The 19,224-nt window shown below is 34.7% G+C and overlaps 1 protein-coding gene across 2 annotated transcripts in view; it reads right to left on the bottom strand.

Annotated features, from left to right (window-relative positions):
* Positions 1-2,451: 2,451 nt before the first annotated feature.
* Positions 2,452-19,224, bottom strand: part of NAALAD2 (N-acetylated alpha-linked acidic dipeptidase 2) — a 54,292-nt gene continuing 37,519 nt past the window's right edge. Inside the window, exons 15-19 of one of the 2 annotated variants that reach the window (XM_081062859.1) lie at positions 18,984-19,074; positions 16,907-17,171; positions 14,186-14,267; positions 13,884-13,976; positions 2,452-3,825 (exon numbers count right to left, since the gene is read on the bottom strand). In XM_081062859.1, coding sequence (XP_080918985.1) covers positions 3,633-3,825; positions 13,884-13,976; positions 14,186-14,267; positions 16,907-17,171; positions 18,984-19,074 — 724 coding nt within the window. In that variant the 3' untranslated portion in view covers positions 2,452-3,632. The remainder of the gene's footprint in view (positions 3,826-13,883; positions 13,977-14,185; positions 14,268-16,906; positions 17,172-18,983; positions 19,075-19,224) is intronic. The other variant, XR_013994202.1, reaches the window with a different exon arrangement.

The raw sequence follows: 19,224 nt of genomic DNA, 5'->3' as shown, positions 1-19,224 counted from the left end.
CATGTATTGTTGGCAAAAAGTTCAGGTCGTCTAACTTTCTCAGACAGCCTTTTCAGCACTTCCAAATAGTAAACTTGGTTAATGTTTGTCCAGTTGGTACAAATTCGTAATGAATAATCCTTCTGATATCAAAAGAGATTAGCGACATCTTTGCAACAAGTTCATGAACGTAATTGTCAGGTCTCTTATATGGTATTTTCACTATAAACTTTCAGAACTGTCTTTGCTGTACACCATGGTATTTTGTTTTATTTCTATTTTCATTTGTTTGAAGGTAATTTTTTTTATTTCCCCTTTGATTTTTTTCTTGACTCATTGGTTGTTCAGAAGTGGGTTTTGTTTTGTTTTGTTTTGTTTTTAGTTTCCACAGATTTGTAGATTTTCCTCTTGTTGATTTCTAGTTTCATATCATTTTGGTCAGAAAAGATAGTTGGTATGATTTCAGTCTTCTTAAATTTTCTGAGATTTTTGCCATATCATATGATCTATCCTGGAAAATGTTCCATACACACTTAACAATGGTATTCTGCTACTGTTGGATGGAATGTTCTGGAATGTTCCCATTTGTTCTAATGTATATTTCAATTCCAATGTTTTCTTGTTGATTTTCTATCAGGATGATCAATCTATGGTTGACAGTGAGGTCCCTACTATTAATGTATTGTGTATTTCTCTCTTAGATCTGTTAATATTTGCTTAATATACTCTGGTTCTCCAATGTCGGCTGCGTATATATTTACAATTGTTATATATTGGTATATTGACCCTTTATCATTATATAATGACTTTCTTTGTCTCCTATCATTTTTGGCTTAAAGACTGTTTTGTCTGAAAAAAAGTATGGCAGTGCCTACTTTCTTTTGGTTTGCACTTTCTTTTGGTTTGTATGAAATATCCTTCCATTCTTTCATTTTGAGCCTGTGAGTGTCTTTAGAACTGAAATGAGTTTCCTGTAGGCAGTGTATAGTTGGGTTTTTGTTTGTTTGTGTTTTATCCATCCAGACACTCTGTGCCTTGTGATAAGTGAATTCAATCCACTTATATTTAGTCCTTGATCGGTAAGAACTTACTAATGTCATGTTATCATTTGCCTTCTGGTTGTTTTGTATCTCTTGTTTCTTTATCCCTCTGTTTCTAACTTTGTAAAGTGGTGGCTTTATGTGATAATTTTCTCAGGCTCTCTCTCTCTCTCTTTTATGTTTCATGACTCTAAATTTTTGCTTTGTGCTAACCAGGTGGCTTACATAAAACATCTCATACAATAAGTAGTACTGGGGGAAAGGTTTTAAAAAATAAACACATGTTCTGTGCATTGATCATATGGTAGCACATATTCTATCTCTAATGTCCTGGATTGATTATAGTGCATGCCACATAATGACTTACTCTGTTCTAATTATCAACTATTGATTACAGATGATAAAAACAAAATAATTTACCAGTTAAAGGAAACATTAAGTTGCAAAGGTTACTGTTTTCCATCAACTTATTTTTTCAACCACATATGCTGTTTTAGCAAATTGTGTCTTTCTTCAGGAAAGCTACCAGCCAGAAGAACATAATTAGATTTATAAACTTCAGTCCCCTTTAGAAGTGATAAAATAGAGTTGGAAGGAACCTTAAAAACCATTACTACTCAGGAGGAAACTGATGCCCGGAAATATGTAGTGATTTACTTAGTTGGATAGTGGAAAAGTGACTCTTGGGTCTCAACCCAGTATCTTGCGTACAACAAATATTTAAAGATAAAAGTTAACATACAGTCATCTCCTCAGTGTACCCTAAAATAAAGTGTTTTCTAAGGAAATATATAGTATGGTATTGAGGTTAAATCCCTAGATTTGCTAAAACAATTGTTTTTTACAAAAATATAATTTTACATGCTTTATAAATGTATTTATACTTTATCAATAACATACTTTACTTTTTAAAACAGAATGCTCTATTGACTTTTTAAGCAGAATGAATAGGTCATATTTAAAACTTACCCTGATGACTTAGGGTCATTGCTATGCTTCCCACTTATTTTATTGTGGGCAATCAGTGAAATACCCTGTCCCTAAACTAAGAATTCCCACTGTTTTATTATTTTGTTGGTCAGCAAACTTTGAGCTGTCACTTCTTATTATAGTGTGCCTGCCTATAAGGGCTCTTTTAATTTTTTTTATTAGTTTCAGGTGTACAAAACAATGTAATAGACATTTGTACCCCTCACAAAGTGATAACCCTCCTCCCTCAATCTACTACCCCTCTCACATTGTATATAGCTCTCACATTGTATATAGTTACGGTTCCACTGAATCTATTCCCTATGTTGTACTCCACATCCTGTGACCATATATATATATATATATATATATATATATACACATATATATACATATATATATATACATATATATATACACATACACATATTAAATTAGAATTGACATTACTCAGCTTCATGTGTATACTGCAATTTTTTTATTCTTAACTCTTTTTGGCTAAGTAACTGAACATCCAAGCTTGTTGAAAGTTTTGTCATAGTTTATCCATAATTATGAGTCATTAGGCTCTGCATAAAAGTTGACAGATACCACAATAGTTTTATATATAATTTGATTTAGAGGAGTCAGCATGTGAAGGTTTGTGGCAACTATTTGCTTCACCTATCAGACATACATTATTCAAATAGAGGTGAACTTATTAAAAGTATGTATATTCACTTGTTCCTTATGATTTGCACTCCACAGCGATTTCACACACAAAAAATGCCCTGTACCGGTTTACCTGCCAGACTTTTTTTTTCTTTTTTTGGAGTGGAGGTAATCAAATTTTCACACATTCCAAGTTACAGTTTGATGAGGTTTGACAAATGCATGTAGTTGTGTAACCATCATCCACATCAAGATACAGAAAGCTCCCATTATCCCACGTAAGTTTTCTTTATGCCTCTTTACAGCTAATCGCCTCTCTGCCCCTTACTTGCCCCTGGCAATCATTGATCTAATTGATTTCCAACATCATAGAAATCATATAAATAGAATCATATTCTAGGTATTCTTTTGTATCTGGCTTCTTTCCCTCAACAATGTCTGTGAATATTATTACATGTATTGGCGGTTATTTCATTTTTATTGCTGAATAGTATTCCATTGTAAAATACCACAATTTACCCATTTATCCATTGAATTAATCCACTTTTAGATGGTAGGAGCATGCATAAAATAATCTTTGTGTCATCATGTTTTGCTTCTCTTTTGTAAATACCTAGAAGTCGAATTTTGGAATCATAAAGTAAATGTTTAATTTTATAACAAACTGCCAAACTGTTTTCCAAATGGCTATACCATTTTGCATTTCTACCAGCAATGTCTGAGAGTTCAAGTTCCTTGCCATAGTTTATTTTAGGGAATTTTCAGTTACTTTGTCTCTTTGCAACGCCACTGGAGTTTTGTTTTGTTTTATTAGTTTAACACTTCAGTGATGAAGTTATGAATTTTTAAAGGGCTACAAAGAACATCTTGGCAGATGAACAAGGTGGAAGTCTAAAATCAGATATGACATGAAAAGATAGATCAAACACAAAGATGGATTTCCTCCTGAGACTTTCAGTAACACTTTTAGTGGCTAGCCTCTTGGCAGAGACCTTACTGTATAACTTCTGTCAGAGTCTCTGCTGCTGCTTGAATTGTGAAGGCTGCAATAGAAATGTGTTTCTTTACTTCTCTCCAGGCTGAACGTGGGTCTGCTTTATTTTCAATATCAAACATAGCATCATAGATCCCAGGAAATGATTCTCCAGCGTATTTGTTGTGCCTACTTGGAGCAAAGATGATGTGCCTATTAGAAAGAAACATAAAGAATGCAGGTTGAGCTAACGAGTATACATATATTATAGTTTACATGCTTTTTTCTTTTGTTTCATTCCATTTTGTTAGACCTTATTATATTAAATATTTTTTGTCTCCTCCCGGCATTCACTTTTGTAATTCCAAAATGAAGACATATATAATTAATGATATACTTATGTAACAGTATAATTTTTAGCAAAGACAGGTGCTTACAATACGCATTTGTTAAGATGTGTCTCATGAATTGAATCATATCATATTGCCAACCCATATAGTTAGAATGGAGCTAGAGCTTCTTGTAAGTTATGTGCATTAGTTGTCTAACTGTGGATATCTACAGTGATAAAATATGTGCTTTATGGCTCATATATTTAGAGAGAGAGGAGATTGGAAAAAATAATTTATCTTTGTGTTGCCTTTTTTAAAGATTTAACAAGAATGACAGTACTCTTCAGACAATAAAAAGCAGTAATAAAAGAGGCTTATGTTCCCAAAATGTCATAAATGGCAAGGATAATGAAGCCCATTCCAAAAAGGTAAAACGGTTATATACGGGTTGCCCACAAAGACAGTACATTTTTGATCTAGAAGGAAAGTTGGCAATAGATTTCCAACGTCATCTTTTAAGTAGCTCAAGAGATCAAGCTACTTCTTTCCTCATTAAGTGTCGAATTCTGCGTTCCAAAAAGAGGCATGTTTTATTAACAATATTATCAGGAATTAGGTCCAACACTCAAATCTCACAGCTTTTTCAAGATATATATGACAATATCATCTGAAACAATACAGAACTCTATATAAGTCAGTATTGATGATCAAAGATAAATTTATAATGCTAATCACTTAGATTTCCCAAAATACATCAGGATTTATCACTTTGGCTTTTAAATGTTAATATGGCCACCAATAGATCTTTCTAACAAAACAAGTAAATGCGCTACACTGTTTATAAGCATTGATATTGTGACCTACATATTAGTTGAAATATTAAAGATATAGGTCATCGGTCTTCTTTAGTATACTTGCCATCTTCTGGAGAATTGTAAAGGGAGAGTGTAGTAAAAAATTATTGATATAGGACTCAAACAAACCTTGTTTGAATCATTGACCTGGCCTCCAATACCTTTTGGTCTTTGGCAGATTACCTAACTTCTCAACTTGTCCCATGTGTGTAAAAGCACTGAAATAATACAGGCTCTGCGTATTCACTAAGTGGGTTTGGGCATCAGAATGCCTGTGTTTTAAAATTAGAGCACTATCACATTTACCTTATGATAGTTACTTAACGTCCCTGTGGTTGTTTCTTCATCTTTAAAAGAGGGGTAATAATGGTCCTGTTCTCAAAGGACTGTTGTGAGAATCAAATGATGGATGGAAACCACTCAGTATAACTTGACATTTAATAAATGCTCAGTAAAAATTAGCTATTGTTCTGAGGCTAAATCCTTTCCATAATTCTCTCAGATAGAAGCAGCTAAATGAAATAAGTCAGACAGAGAAAGACACTGTATGGTTTCACTTCTATGTGGAATATAAATAAATTCAATCAATCAATAAATAAGACAAAAATAGACTCAGAAACAGAGCTCAAACTGATGGTGGACAGAAGGGAATAGGGTGAGGGGGATGGGGAGAAATGGTAAAGGGAAATGGAATTGATAATATTGTAATAACTATGTACAGTAACAGATGGATCCTAGACTCATTGTGGTGAGCACTTCATAAAGAATATAAACATTGAATCATTGTCTTTTATACCTGAAACTGATATATACCCATTATGCTTAAAAAAAAATAAGTAGCTAGCTAAAAGAGATAATGTGACAATGGACAATGTTTAAGCAAATCAAATACCCTCTCATGAAGAGTAGACCCCCAAAACTATCGTGGTCCTGTAATAGTTCAAACTCTGGGCTCACAAGTATATCATAAAAATACATCTCCCTCCGCGATGAACATTCCTGAATTTTCAAGAGGTATCAAGAACCATAGCAGACTAGACTACACTCTACATTTAGACTACCTATAATCCTCTTTTTTCCCTCAACTTTTTCCTCAGTACATAATGAAAATGTTTTCATATATTCATAATCAAATGCAGCTTTTACAGTCTTCAGCATACCTTATTTCATTTGATGTTCATAAGAAAAGTAAGTTTTATTGAATACTCTCCATTACAGAGTGTGTTTGTTTTCTATTGTTCTTGTAACAATTGACCACATACTTAAAGGCTTACAACAACACAGTTTATTATCTTACAGTTCTGTAAGTTAGAAGTCCGACATGGTTCTCCCTGGGCTAAAATCCATGTGTCAGCAGGGCCATAATCTTTTGTGGAGGTTTTAAGGGAGAATCCGTTTCCCTGTTTTCTAGCTTCAGCAGGCCTCCCTTACTTTTCCATCTGCATAACCAGCAACAGCAGGTCAGAGTGAGACCTCTTCACATGGCATAACTCTAACTGGCTCTTCTGCCTCTCTTTTACTGTTAAGGACACTTGTCATTACGTGATTGAGCCTACCCTGATAATCCAGGAAATTTTCTGTCATAAAGTCACATGATTAGCATCCTGAATTCTATCTGCTACCTTAATTCCTCTTTGTCATGTTACCTAACATATTTAGAGGTTCTGGCTATTATCAAATGGTCATCTTTGGGAGACACCATTAGTTTGCCTACCACACAGAACAATTAATTTATGGAAATTTTCTTAGAGAAAGAATGACCAGACGAGTATTATAATGTATAAAATGTGTTCAATGAAGGATAGTGAAGGAAATATTACTTATTTGGATTGTTGTGATGTATTGTGTATTACCCACAATTCGGTTAAGATTGCAGAAATTAATTTCAAGAATGCTTTTCACTCTACAATACAGATTTATACTTCTGAATTTTATGATGAATGTTTTAAATATATTCCACAGTAAAAACATTTTATTTTTAAATATGTACAATTTTTTCCTGATTCATTCATTACTAATCTGAACACTATGATTTTATGATAAATACATATATACACACATCTATATAATAAATGTATGTGTACACATTGGGTTACTGATTTTTTAAATCCAATATTTATCAATTCTAAGTGATAAAAATTTTTATTGTACTATAAATCTGGTAATCTCTCTTGTTTTGAAGTTCATGAAATAACAAAACTTGAAAATGGCATTGATCCAGTACATATACTGAAAATTTTTGATCTCACATTCTTAAATAATATACCAGTTTGTTTTTAACCTGATTTACGTTGCCAGATAAGGAGAAAAAAATTGAAATTAGTTACTATTTAAAGGAATGAAAAATTCTGGGTGGCTGGGATTAGTATTATAACTACATTTCTCTAAGGAGTTATTAGCAAAAGTGGGAGTATGTAATAAATGACTCGTATGTATTTAATAAAATAATCCTCACAATCAGGGAGGGAAAAATTATTTCCACATCACTGCAAACTAAAGCATAGCAATATGAACTTTTCTTAATTATATTTTTTATTATTGATATATAATTGAAATATAACATTGTTAGTTTTAGGTATATAACATAATGATTCAATATTTGTATATATTATCAAATGATCACCAAAATAAGTGTAGTTAACATCTGTCACCATACATAGTTACAAATTATTTTTTCCTTGTGATCAGGACTTTTAAGATTTACTCTCTTAGCAACTTTCAAATATGAAAAGTATTTCAGTATTATTAACTAGTCACCATACTGTACATTACATCCCCATGACATTTTAAAACTGGGAGTTTGCAACTTTGGACTACTTTCACCCATTTGGCACCCCCCCACCCCACCCCACCCGATGCCTCTGGCAACCACCAGTCTCTGTATCTATGAGATTGGTTCTTTGTTTGTTTTGAATTCCACATATAAGTGAGATCTTATGGTACTGCCTTTCTGTCTGACATTTCATTTAGCATAAGGCCCTCAGTATCCATCCATGTTGTTGCAAATGGCAAGATTTCTGTCTCTTTTGTGGCTGAACAATATTCCATTGTGTGTATCTATATCTATATATCTATATCCTTACCTCTATACATATAGCTATATATCACATTTTCTTTATCCATTCATCCAATGATAGACACAGGTTGTTTCCATATCTTGACTATTATAAATAATGCTGCAATTCACATAGGGGTACATATATCTTCTCGAATTAGTGTTTTTGTTTGCTTCAGGTAAATAACCTTGAAGTGGAATTGCTGGGTCATGTGGTAGATCTATGGTATTTTTAATTTTTTGAGAAACCATAATCTGTTCCATGGCTTCACCAATGTACAATTCCAACAGTATTTGAAGGTTCCCTTTTTTCTACATCCTCTCTAACACTTGTTATTTCTTATCTTTCGGATAATAACTATTCTAACATGTGAGAGATAACATCTTATTGTGTTTTTGATTTTCACTGCCATAATAATTAGTAATGTTGAACATCTTTTCATGTGTCTGTTGGCCATCTGTATCTCTTTTTAGGAAAAATGTCTATTTAAATCCTTTGCCATTTCTTAATCAGGTTTTTGTTGTATGAGTTCTTTATATATTTTAGATATTAACCCCCCTATCAAAATATCATTAGGAAATATCTACTATCTCCCATCCCCCTTGCCCTCGGGTAACCATTAAACCATTGTCTGTGTCCATGAGTTTTTGTTTATTTGTTACTTTTTCTTGTGGGGTCTTTGTCTGGTTTTGGTACCAAGGTAATGCTGGACTCATAAAATGAGTTTGGAATGTTTCCTCATCTGCTACTTTTTGGAAGAATTTAAGATTGGTATTAATCTTTCATAGTAGTCTCATGTGATCCTTTGTGTTTCTGTGGTATCATTTGTAATGTCCTCTCTTTCATTTCTGATTTTATTTGAGCCCTCCTTCTTTTTTTCGATTCTAACTAAAGGTTTGTGTATTTTTTATTTTGTTTAATTGAACCAGATCTTAGTTTCATTGATCTTCTCTGCTGTCTTTTTAGTGTCTATTTCTGCTCTGATGTTAGTTATTTCCTTCCTTCTACTCACTTTGGGCTTTATTATTATGTTTAGTTCCTTGTGGTGTAATGTTAGGTTCTTTGAGATTTTTCTTCTTTCTTGAGATAGGTAGTTAGTGCTATGAACTTCCTTCTTAGAATTACTTTTGCTGCATCCCATAAATTTTGGCATGTTGTATTTCCATTTTTATTTGTCCCAGGTATTTTTTGATTTGCCTTTTGCTTTCTTCATTGACCCATTAGTTGTTCAATAATGTGTTTTTATTTTGTTTTCTTAAAATATTTTCCCTTGTGGTACACATTTTTTAAATTTTTTTATTTAAATATAGTTGGTATACAATCTTATATTGGTTGTTAGTTTCAGATATACAATACAGTCATTTGACATTTTTATACCTTACAATATGATCACTCCACTAATTCTAGCAATCATCTGTCACTATGCAAACGTATCACATTATTGACTATATCACCCGTCCACTTTTAATACATTCCCCCACTCTTCTGGTTATCATTCCTTTGGTGTCTATTTCTATAAGTCTGTTTTTGGTTTTTGATTTTAGATTCCACATATAAGTAAAACCACACAGTATTTGCCTTTTTCTGCCTAACTTATTTCACTCTAAAATAAAGACATTTCTCCAAAGAAGACATACAAATAGCAACAGACCTAGGAAAAGATGCTCAACATATCACTAATCATCAGGGAAATGCAAATCAAAACACAGTGAGATACCATCTCAGATCAATCAGAATGGCTATTACCAAAAAGTCAACAAATGATGTGTTGGCAAGGACATGGAGAAAAGGGAAGTCTGTGCATTGTTGGTGGGACTGAAAACTGGTACAGTCTCTATGGGAACACTATGAAGATTCCTCAAAAAACTAAAGGTAGATATACCATACTACTCAGCAATTCCACTTCTGGGTATTTATCCAAAGAAAATAAAAACACTAATTTGAAAAGATATATGCACCCCTAATTTCCTTGCAGTATTACCGTGTTTGCCTGAAAATAAGACCTAGCCTGACAATCAGCTCTAATGTGTCTTTTGGAGCAAAAAATTAATATAAGACCCAGTCTTCTTTTACTGTAATATAAGACCAGGTTTTATATAAAATAAGAACTGGTCTTATATAAGGTCTTATATAATATATAAGGGTTTTATATTAATTTAACTGATTCTTATATTAATGTTTGCTCCAAAAGATGCATTAGAGCTGACTGTCCAGCTAGGTCTTATTTTTGGGGAAAACACGGTATTTACAATAGCCAAGATATGGAAGCAACCTATATATACATCAATAGATAAATGGATAAAGAAGTGGTATACACACACAATGGAATATTATGCATCCATAAAATAGAATGAAATCTTGCCATTTGTGACAATATGGAAGGATCTAGAGGGTATTATGGTAAGTTAAATAAGTAAAATAACATGTTTTTTAATCTCCAAATATTTGTGAATTTATAGGTTTCTTGTCATTGATTTCTAGTTTCGTATGATTGTGGTTGGGAAATTTGCTTGATATGATTTCAATCTTCTCAAATATGTTAAACTTGTTTTGTAGCTTAATAGATGATCTGTCGGTGAAAATGTTTTATTTGTACTTGAGAAAAGTATGTTTTCTGTTGCTTTGGATGGAATGTTCTGTATATTTCTTTTAAAGTCCATCTTTAGGCCGATGTTTTTCTACTGATTTTCTGTCTAGATGATCTATCCATTTATGTAAGTGTGGTCTTGAAGTACCCTACTATTATTGTTATGCTGCTATTTCTCCCTTTATTTGCTTTATATATTTAGGTGTTTTTATGTTGAGTGCATATAGATTTATGGTTATATCTTCTTCATATATTGACTCCTTAATTATTATATAATGCCCTTCTTTGTGTCTTATTATTTACTTGAAGTTTATTTTTGTCTGATATGAGTACAGCCACTACTCCATTTTTTTCTGGTTTCCACTTGCATGTTATGTCTTTTTCCATCCCCTCTCTTTCGGTCTGTGTGTGTCCTTCCAGTGGAAGTGAGTCTCTTGTTGGCAGCATATGCATGGGTATTGTATTTTTTTTATCCCTTAACCACTTTGTCTTTTGATTGGAGAATTTTGTCCATTTAATGTAATTATTGGTATGTACTTCTTGCCATAGTGTCAATTGTTTGCTACCTGCTTTGTTATTCTTCTCTTCTTCTCCTGCTCTTATCTATTATGGTTTGATGACTTTATTTAGTGGTATGCTTAGATTTCTTATCATTTGTGTATCTACTACAGGTTTTAGCTTTGTGGTTACCATGAGGCTTACATGACACTTTACACATATGAAAGTCTATTTTAAGTTGAAAATAAATTTGAATGCGTTTACTCTCCTACCCCCAAACAGGTTTTGTTTTTTGATGTCACATTTTACCACTTTATATCTTGTGTATTGTTTAATTATTGTCATTATTTTTACTACTTTTGTCTTTTAACCTGCATTCATTCTAGCTTTGTAAGTGACTAATTTACTACCGATACTACATATTTGCCTTTGCCAATGTGATTTATACTTTCACATATTTTCTTGTTACCATTTAGACCCTTTTCTTTTCAGCTTAAAGAACTCCCTTTACTATTTCTTGTAAGGCTAGTTGGGTGGTGAACTTTAGTTTTTGCTTGTCTGGAACACTATTTCTCCTTCAATTCTGAAAGCTAACCTTGCTAGGTAGAGAATATCTTGGTTGGAAGGGTTTTTTGTTTTATTGTTTTTGTTTTTCCCTTCCTAGAATTTTGAATATATTGTGCTACTGCCTTCTGGACTACAAAGTTTCTGCTGAAAAATCTGCCAATGGTCTTAAGGGAGTTCTCTTGTATGTAACAAGTTGTTTCTGTCTTGCTGATTTATTTAAGATTCTCTCCTTGTCTTTAATTGGGGGATGGGGGCAGCTTCAAAAACTGGGGCACCAGACAAGTGTAAGGGCTGCTTTCTAAGACATACTAGTACTCTGCAACACAGCACAGGAGGAGCACAAAGACAGTGGTCAGCCCTCCAACATGTCTGGTAACACTTATAGCTAACCCTCAGATGTATGTTTAATTAGAAAGCTTCCCTTCAGGCTGTAAATATGATGATAAGCTTATAGGCCTCTTTCACTGGAAGACTGAGCTCCTGGGTCTATTGTCCCTTGTGCAGTGAGGGTGGTAGCTGTTTAAGAACTTTTTATCTGTGGGTTACATGCAAGCATAAGCCTCGCTGGCTTTCAGAGCCAGGCAAGGTAGAAGTGTCCCTTAGTAGCAGCTGCAAACATTGGGGGTACCAGACAAGGATATAACCTTCTTTCTGGAAGGTAGATCAAGCCAGTGTGAGGCAGAAGGAAAGCACAAAGATGGCTTCCACTGGCCTCCTGTCCTTGAGAGCATCTCTCTAGCCTTCGAGAAGTATGTCAGACCAGAAATTTGCATCTCAGGCCAAAGCTCCTGAACAAGCAAACAGGCTTTCTCAGAAAGACTGGGGGGGGGGGGGGAGGGGCGGTGATGGTAGGCCAAGAACTGTGGCTCCGATTGTTACAGTCCTGTGGGACCCAGGGACACAAACCCCCGTGGACTCCAGAGGCAAACCATCAAAGAGTGTTCCCCTGGGCAGCAGCTGTACAATCCAGGGCACCAGATGCAGAGTAAAGCTCCCTTCTAGGAGATACTGGTGCTCAGCAGAAGGAGAGCATGAAAATGGCATCTGCCGTTAGAAGAAAAAAAAGATGGCACCTGCCAGCTTTAGCAATGCAAAGGCAGAGGTGAAAATGGTACCTACCAGCCTCTGTCCCAGAGAGTATCCCAGCAGGCTCCACCCTCTCTGGGGTGTTTAAGATTAGCAAATGAATCTCTCTCACAGAAAATGTGGGTGCTTTTCAAAGGGCCTCTTCTGTGCTGGGCCTTGTGGTGAGTGAGTTCACACGAGTTGTTATTCTCCATTTGCTACAGTCCTTTGGATCTTGTGGATGTGAGCCCCATTGGTTTTCAAAGCCAAGTGTTTTGAGGGCTCACCTCTCCTGTGCAGGTCATTCTTAATAGTTGGTGCTTGATTTAGGGTATGAACTCTTTGCTTCTCAAAGAGAAGCTCCTGGTTTGTGAGTTGTGAGTTCCCTCCTGATTGTGGGTCATTACACAGGGGCTGGGGTTTATGGTGAGATTGGCTGTCAGCCTCTCCTACCGGCTTCAATGTAGTGTTTTTCTTATTCCACCACCCCTCCACCCCATGTGGAGCTGCTTGACTAGTTTTCAGAGTAAAGTGTTCCATATGTAGCTATAGATTCAATGTGTCCGTGGGAAGAGTTGAGTTCAGGATCTCCCCAAGTCACAATCTTGAACCTGCCTCTCCCCTGGCTTCAGAATATAGTCTTACTATTCAGTTAACAGTTCTAAATATATATTTTAAAATAGATTGCAGTCTTTTTGGAAGACAGTTTGGCTGTTACTTACATTTAAAATATGTTTATCCTTTGACTCTGAAATCCCAGATACTGATTATAAAGCTATTAAAACATTCAAGTAAAATACAGGGACATCTGTGTGGCAGCACTTTTCATAATACTAGTAAGTAACTGAGGGGGGAAAAAAAACAAATCTAATTTTAAAAATTAGGTTAAAAAAAAGTATTATACGTGTGAGCCATAAAATGGAACACTAAGGAGCAGATGAGCAGAGTTAAAACTGTATACAGCCGACTCCTGAACAATGTGGGGAATTCAAGGCACCACTCCCCACACACTCAAAAATCTGTGTGTAACTTTGACTTCGCAAAACTTAACTACCCTTAGTATCTACAGGGGACAGTTCCAGGAACCCTCTGCAGATACCAAAATCCACAGTGCTCAAGTTGCTTATACAAAATGGCATAGATCAACGCATACAGTTGGCTCTCCTCATTTGCGGACTCCCAATCGTTTGAAAACAGTAATTTACCTTCTACTTATCTGATGGCAATAGTTTCATGCCAACTTCCGATATGCTAGCTTGGGTCACAGTGAGGTAGGTTATGTCTTTTAGTGGAAGACCTATTGCTTCCTTACCTGTAGAACTGCCTGCCTGGTAAACCAAGGGGATCGATGAATGCTCTCTCCAGGAGCATCAATTGGTCATTCATGATTCTCACTGCAATGGGACTTTGAGAACAAGAAACAGAGCATTATAACGCTTACCATGGAACCATATTTTAAAATAACATTAAAGAAGGGTAAGTCTGATGCTGCAAGTTTGCAGACCATAATTTGAGTAGTAGTGATTTAGAGTTGAATGCTTATGAGTGTATACAGTTTACTCTAGCAACCGGATTGCTTTTAAAACAATAGGGAGCTTTACATTTGAAACTTACTTATTAAGATCAACTTCTGTAAGTCTTCTATGAAAATCTAAGGCAGCCTCGGAGAAGTTTTTCACAGCAGAAAATAAGGAATCTTTTTTAAAAATAGAAAAGTAGGAGGGAAATGAGTAACCACAAGTGCTTCATATTTCAGAGGTTCACTTTCCTGCCCTCCCCATTCCGGGCTGAAATGACTGAATACATATTGAAACCATTTTGCTCCTGAGCCTGCTTGCAGAACCATGGGAATTGTTAAAAAATATTGTAACAAAGAAGTAAAGTAGAAACTAGAAAATGGCTAAATTGGTTCTAAAGGAAATAACTTTCAAGAGTCTGGGACATATATAATTCATACTGTTATAAGTCCTCAACATCATCAACAGGTTCTGCGACTTTAAGCAAAACCATGTATAACAAAACCAGTTTTACCATAGGCTAATTTATAGAAACCAGAGTTATGTTCCTAAGGCATCTTATCTATGTTATAATGAAACTACATTAAATGAAACAACATTTTTGGAGGACCTACTGTAGTACATTCAGTACAAGTACATTCAGTATTAGAAACGAGGTCGTTTTAGCCCTAGATATTCTTTAAACTTTAATTTTTGTTGCTATTGTTCTAAACCACGAACCAATCAAATAACCTAATAACATATCATGGGTGTTAAGGACAAAGAGTGCTGAAGGAATTTTAAATTTCAAATGAAGCATAAAAATCAAGACAGATAAGCACTGAAATGTGTTCCTGGGATTTTGTGACACAGGTGAATGTTAGGTAAGAGTGACTTCAGTCAAGTAGTAGGAACATAAGACAGTGCAGTGGTTTGGGTATTGGGAGGTAAAGAACTGGAGACAGGGAGTGTAGATTCTCCATCCATTCATTCATCTTTCTTTCGTTCTTTCGTTAAAACATTTTTTTCAGTGACTGTTTTTACCTGGCATAAAATTGTGAAGGAAGTAAGGCACCTCAGGTAGAAGAAATGTTTTTAAGAAACCATATAAGAATGTTTAATGTTGGTGGAGTCACCAACAGAGATGGAGAGTTTGGCAATATGGGGGAGAAAGTCATTAATAGATCACACTAGGTCCTTAAGAAGGTAAACGGGTGGATCGATTAACCTTGTATAAAGAGTCCTTTCACTGTAACTGCGTGGCTTCTCTCGCAATTGGACCCGACTTATATAAATTGATAAAAGGTAATTCACCAAAAGGAAACTGGGGCATTTAGGAAGAGAACTGGATGCTGGATAGCCCCCAAACTATGACTATCCACCTTGTTGTAGGCCTTGCTATCTCCAGTTTCATCTCTCTTCGTTTTTCCCATAATTGCAGAGATTCTCCCATCACATTGATGTAAACACAGTTGTCTAAATTATCTTTGCCATATTTTATTTCCAGATCATACTACTGTGTTTCCCCCAAAATAAGACCTAGCCGGACAATCAGGTCTAATACGTCTTTTGGAGCAAAAATTAATATAAGATCTGGTCTTATTTTAATATAATATAAGACTGGGTCCTATATAATGTAATGTGATATGATATGATATGATATGATATGATATAAAATATAATACTGGGACTTATATTAATTTTTGCTCCAAAAGACGCCTTAGACCTGATTGTCGGGGAAACACTGTACCTACTGCTCATCATAACTTTCTGAAGATTACTAGTTCTTATGTAATTATATTCCAAAACCATTCCTGGCCTCTGTACTCCAATAGTATTCTCTTTGTATCCCTGTAATAACTTGTCCCTTGCATTCTGTCTTCTTCCTCACATGAGACATTAAGCTCTTTGAGAACAATGACTGTGCTAAACATTCTTATGCCTCCCAGGAAATAACACAGTGGCTGGTATACAGTAGACAGTACTCGATAATTTTGGTATGTACTAAGAATGTATACTCTCAGAATAATAAGACAATGGTTACAATAAAACAGTAATAACAGGTAACATTTATGAGCAGTAAGTGTTAGTCACCATTGTTTCTATGTGTCAACAAACTGAATCTCTACAGCAGTCTTGGAAACATGTTATAGTCTTTTTACCATTTCACTCATAAGGAAACTAACACATAGATGGGTTAAGTAACTTTCCCAAGGTCACACAGTGACTAAATATTAGAGCCAGGATTTGAATCAGGAAACTGCTTCTAGACCCAATGCTCAATGCTACCACACTTCACTGTATGTCCTCCCTGTTTTGTAGAAGATACATGGTATAGAACAGCAACCACAAAATGGCCAGATATACAAGGACAGAATGCTAAAAGCTATGTAAAAAATCCCCCATGTAGACAAACACTGTAAAAAATCCCCCATGTAGACAAACACTAAAAGATATATGCAGTAATAATAATAATTCTAATATATATGTATATATATACACATACACAAACATACACATATATGTAGTGAAATTGGTAGTTTTCTCTTTTCAAATTTTGTGTAATATTGCATTTTTCTAGTATTGTTCTTACAACACAGTAAAAGTATTTTTAAAGGCAGCAACATAGGGAAAATCCACCTTTTGTAGCACTATCTTAGCAAAATGGATTCATCCTACAAATATCAAATTAAAATCACATTCTTTAATAGATGTTAAAGTTTTTTTTCTAGAAGTCGGAACTAATAAGTGAGGCAGGGATACATGATACATTCTAAGATGAAATAGTATGCATAGATGATAGGAAAGATTATAAAATACCTACTCAGTCATTTCTTACCAAATGATACTCCATGGTCTCTTAACTGTTGGTTGTGTTTCTTGGATAAATTGGAGATACTTGTTGCATAGTTTTTCAAAGCTTTTGCGTAGTCTTGAATATTGAAAGGAATGATTGGAGAGTCTGCAAGATCATAAACTAGTGCTCCTCGTAGCTGAGCCACGGAAAGCTGTTTTTTAAATGTGGGGTCATAAAAATTCTCTACCAATTCAAAGGTCTCATAAATTGTATGGTATAGCGGGTAGCTGCTGTATTTATCTATTTTCTAAAAAAAAAAGGTGTGGGAGGGAAACCAAGTACAGATTAACATTAAATATGCAAATTATAATGTTTTATATAATCATAAAAATGGTTACAGAAAAAAATACAACTATATAGCACCTTGAGTTTTATCACAATTAAGCAAAAAATTAACTAAAATACTGTGTTTCCCCAAAAATAAGACCTAGCCGGACAATCAGCTCTAATGCATCTTTTGGAGAAAAAATTAATATAAGACCCAGTCTTATTTTACTACATATAAGACCCAGTCTGTAATGTAATGTAATATAACATAACATAACATAATATAATATAACATAATATAATATAATACCAGGTCTTAAATTGATTTTTGCTCTAAAAGATGCACTAGAGCTGACTGTCCGGCTAGGTCTTACTTTCAAGGAAACACGGTACTACCAACAAATGTTCAGTGATCTAAAATTTTACCATTATTCATTTTATAATTCATGTAATCTTCATTCAAAATACTGTTTCTTGAGAATTTTCCTTATTGTATTTATGATCATTAAAATGAAGGAGTTCATATTCCAATTACACATCAGCACAGTTTAAAATTATCTATCAATTGACTGGGAATGAAAGGTTCTGGGAAGCCAGTATCTATATAGCTGAAGAATTGTGTATGTAAAAGCTTTCCCTGCCTCCCCAAACAGTGCGTAACCAAATGTCATTAACTCATAACCTGTATTACACAATTAAGTGCTACGATTATAAAAACATAAATGATCACATGGTGATATTCTATATAAGTATTTTTTGACTTCTCAGGTAAAAACTAAAGCAAGGAAAGGCAGACCTATCTTTCACATTGCTATACGGCTATCATTCTTACGTTTAGTATCACTAAGAGGAATCCTGTATCAGTCTCGCCTTCTGTCTAGCATTCTGCTTTTAATCTGCATTGTCTTAGAAGCTACGTAACTTTGTTCAGAGTGATGATAAAGTATAAAAGTGAATAGGCCTTGAAAGTGGTGCATCTTTTATGTATTAAACGTAATGAATATTAGTATACAGACTTATACATTTACTTTGGGTTACTTTGGAGATGCTTTCACTTATTTGTTATTAGTTGTATTCTGGATAGTCAAATTTGCAAGGGCTGTGTATTCTATACAAGCAAGATGCCCTTATGATTTGAAAATTATTCAAGTCTGACAAATCTGAATTCAGTTTGGTTTATGACATAATTGATAACATAGGCAAGCAAACATGGTGTACGCTGGCATATGCAGGCACTTGCGTATCATCAATGTGTTTGAGTGAGAATTGTGTAAACCAGTCAGTACAGAACAGAAAACAGAATCGAGTTAAAAATGAAGAGAAACTTGTTGTATTCCCTACCCAAGAGGTCTGGACTCAGATGACAGGCAGTAGAGGGAATGTGAAGAGGGGCTAGTACAATAAGGAATCTTAGCTTAGCATTCCCGTAATGAAAATACGTTCTCTATCGGCACATTTTCCTCAGGAAAAGTACATCAGAGCCTACAAAAAAACTAGGCGAATAGGATTTTCAAACAAAACCTGCCTCAGGAAAAGGATGAGAGCTACTTGGTACTGACAACCAGCTAAGGCCCTGTCATTACTCTGGCAGCTACCACTTCATTGAATAACCCTGGCAGTGAAAATTCACAAACTACCCCAAATTACTAATGGTCCATCTACAAAGGGACATGCAGTCTCTCTCTGCTCCTGAAATTCTTCACAGACCTGTGCCAAACAACTACATGACAGCATTCTTACCAAAAAGAATATGGCTGAGGTACTGTGTATCCAAAATAATAAAATGACTTACCCTATTTTTAGTGTAACGGGCTCTGCCTGAAGCAATTCCAAGTCTCTGAAAATAAGCTTCAAAATCACTTCCAGATCCCAGTTTGTTGATTCTAGGTACAGAATATAACGAGAGAGAGAGGGAAAGAGAGACCATTAATGAAATGCATAAATAAATATTAATAATATGAAGTTAAATAGATGGGACAATGAATCCTGTCCCAAGAATAGCAAGGAATTTCATGGCACATTTATAAAAGTTA

This window comes from Rhinolophus hipposideros, assembly GCF_964194185.1.
Source record: "Rhinolophus hipposideros genome assembly, chromosome: 10".
Classification (NCBI taxonomy): domain Eukaryota; kingdom Metazoa; phylum Chordata; class Mammalia; order Chiroptera; family Rhinolophidae; genus Rhinolophus; species Rhinolophus hipposideros.
Note: the sequence above shows the minus strand (reverse complement) of the source record. Positions and strands in the feature narration are given on the sequence as shown.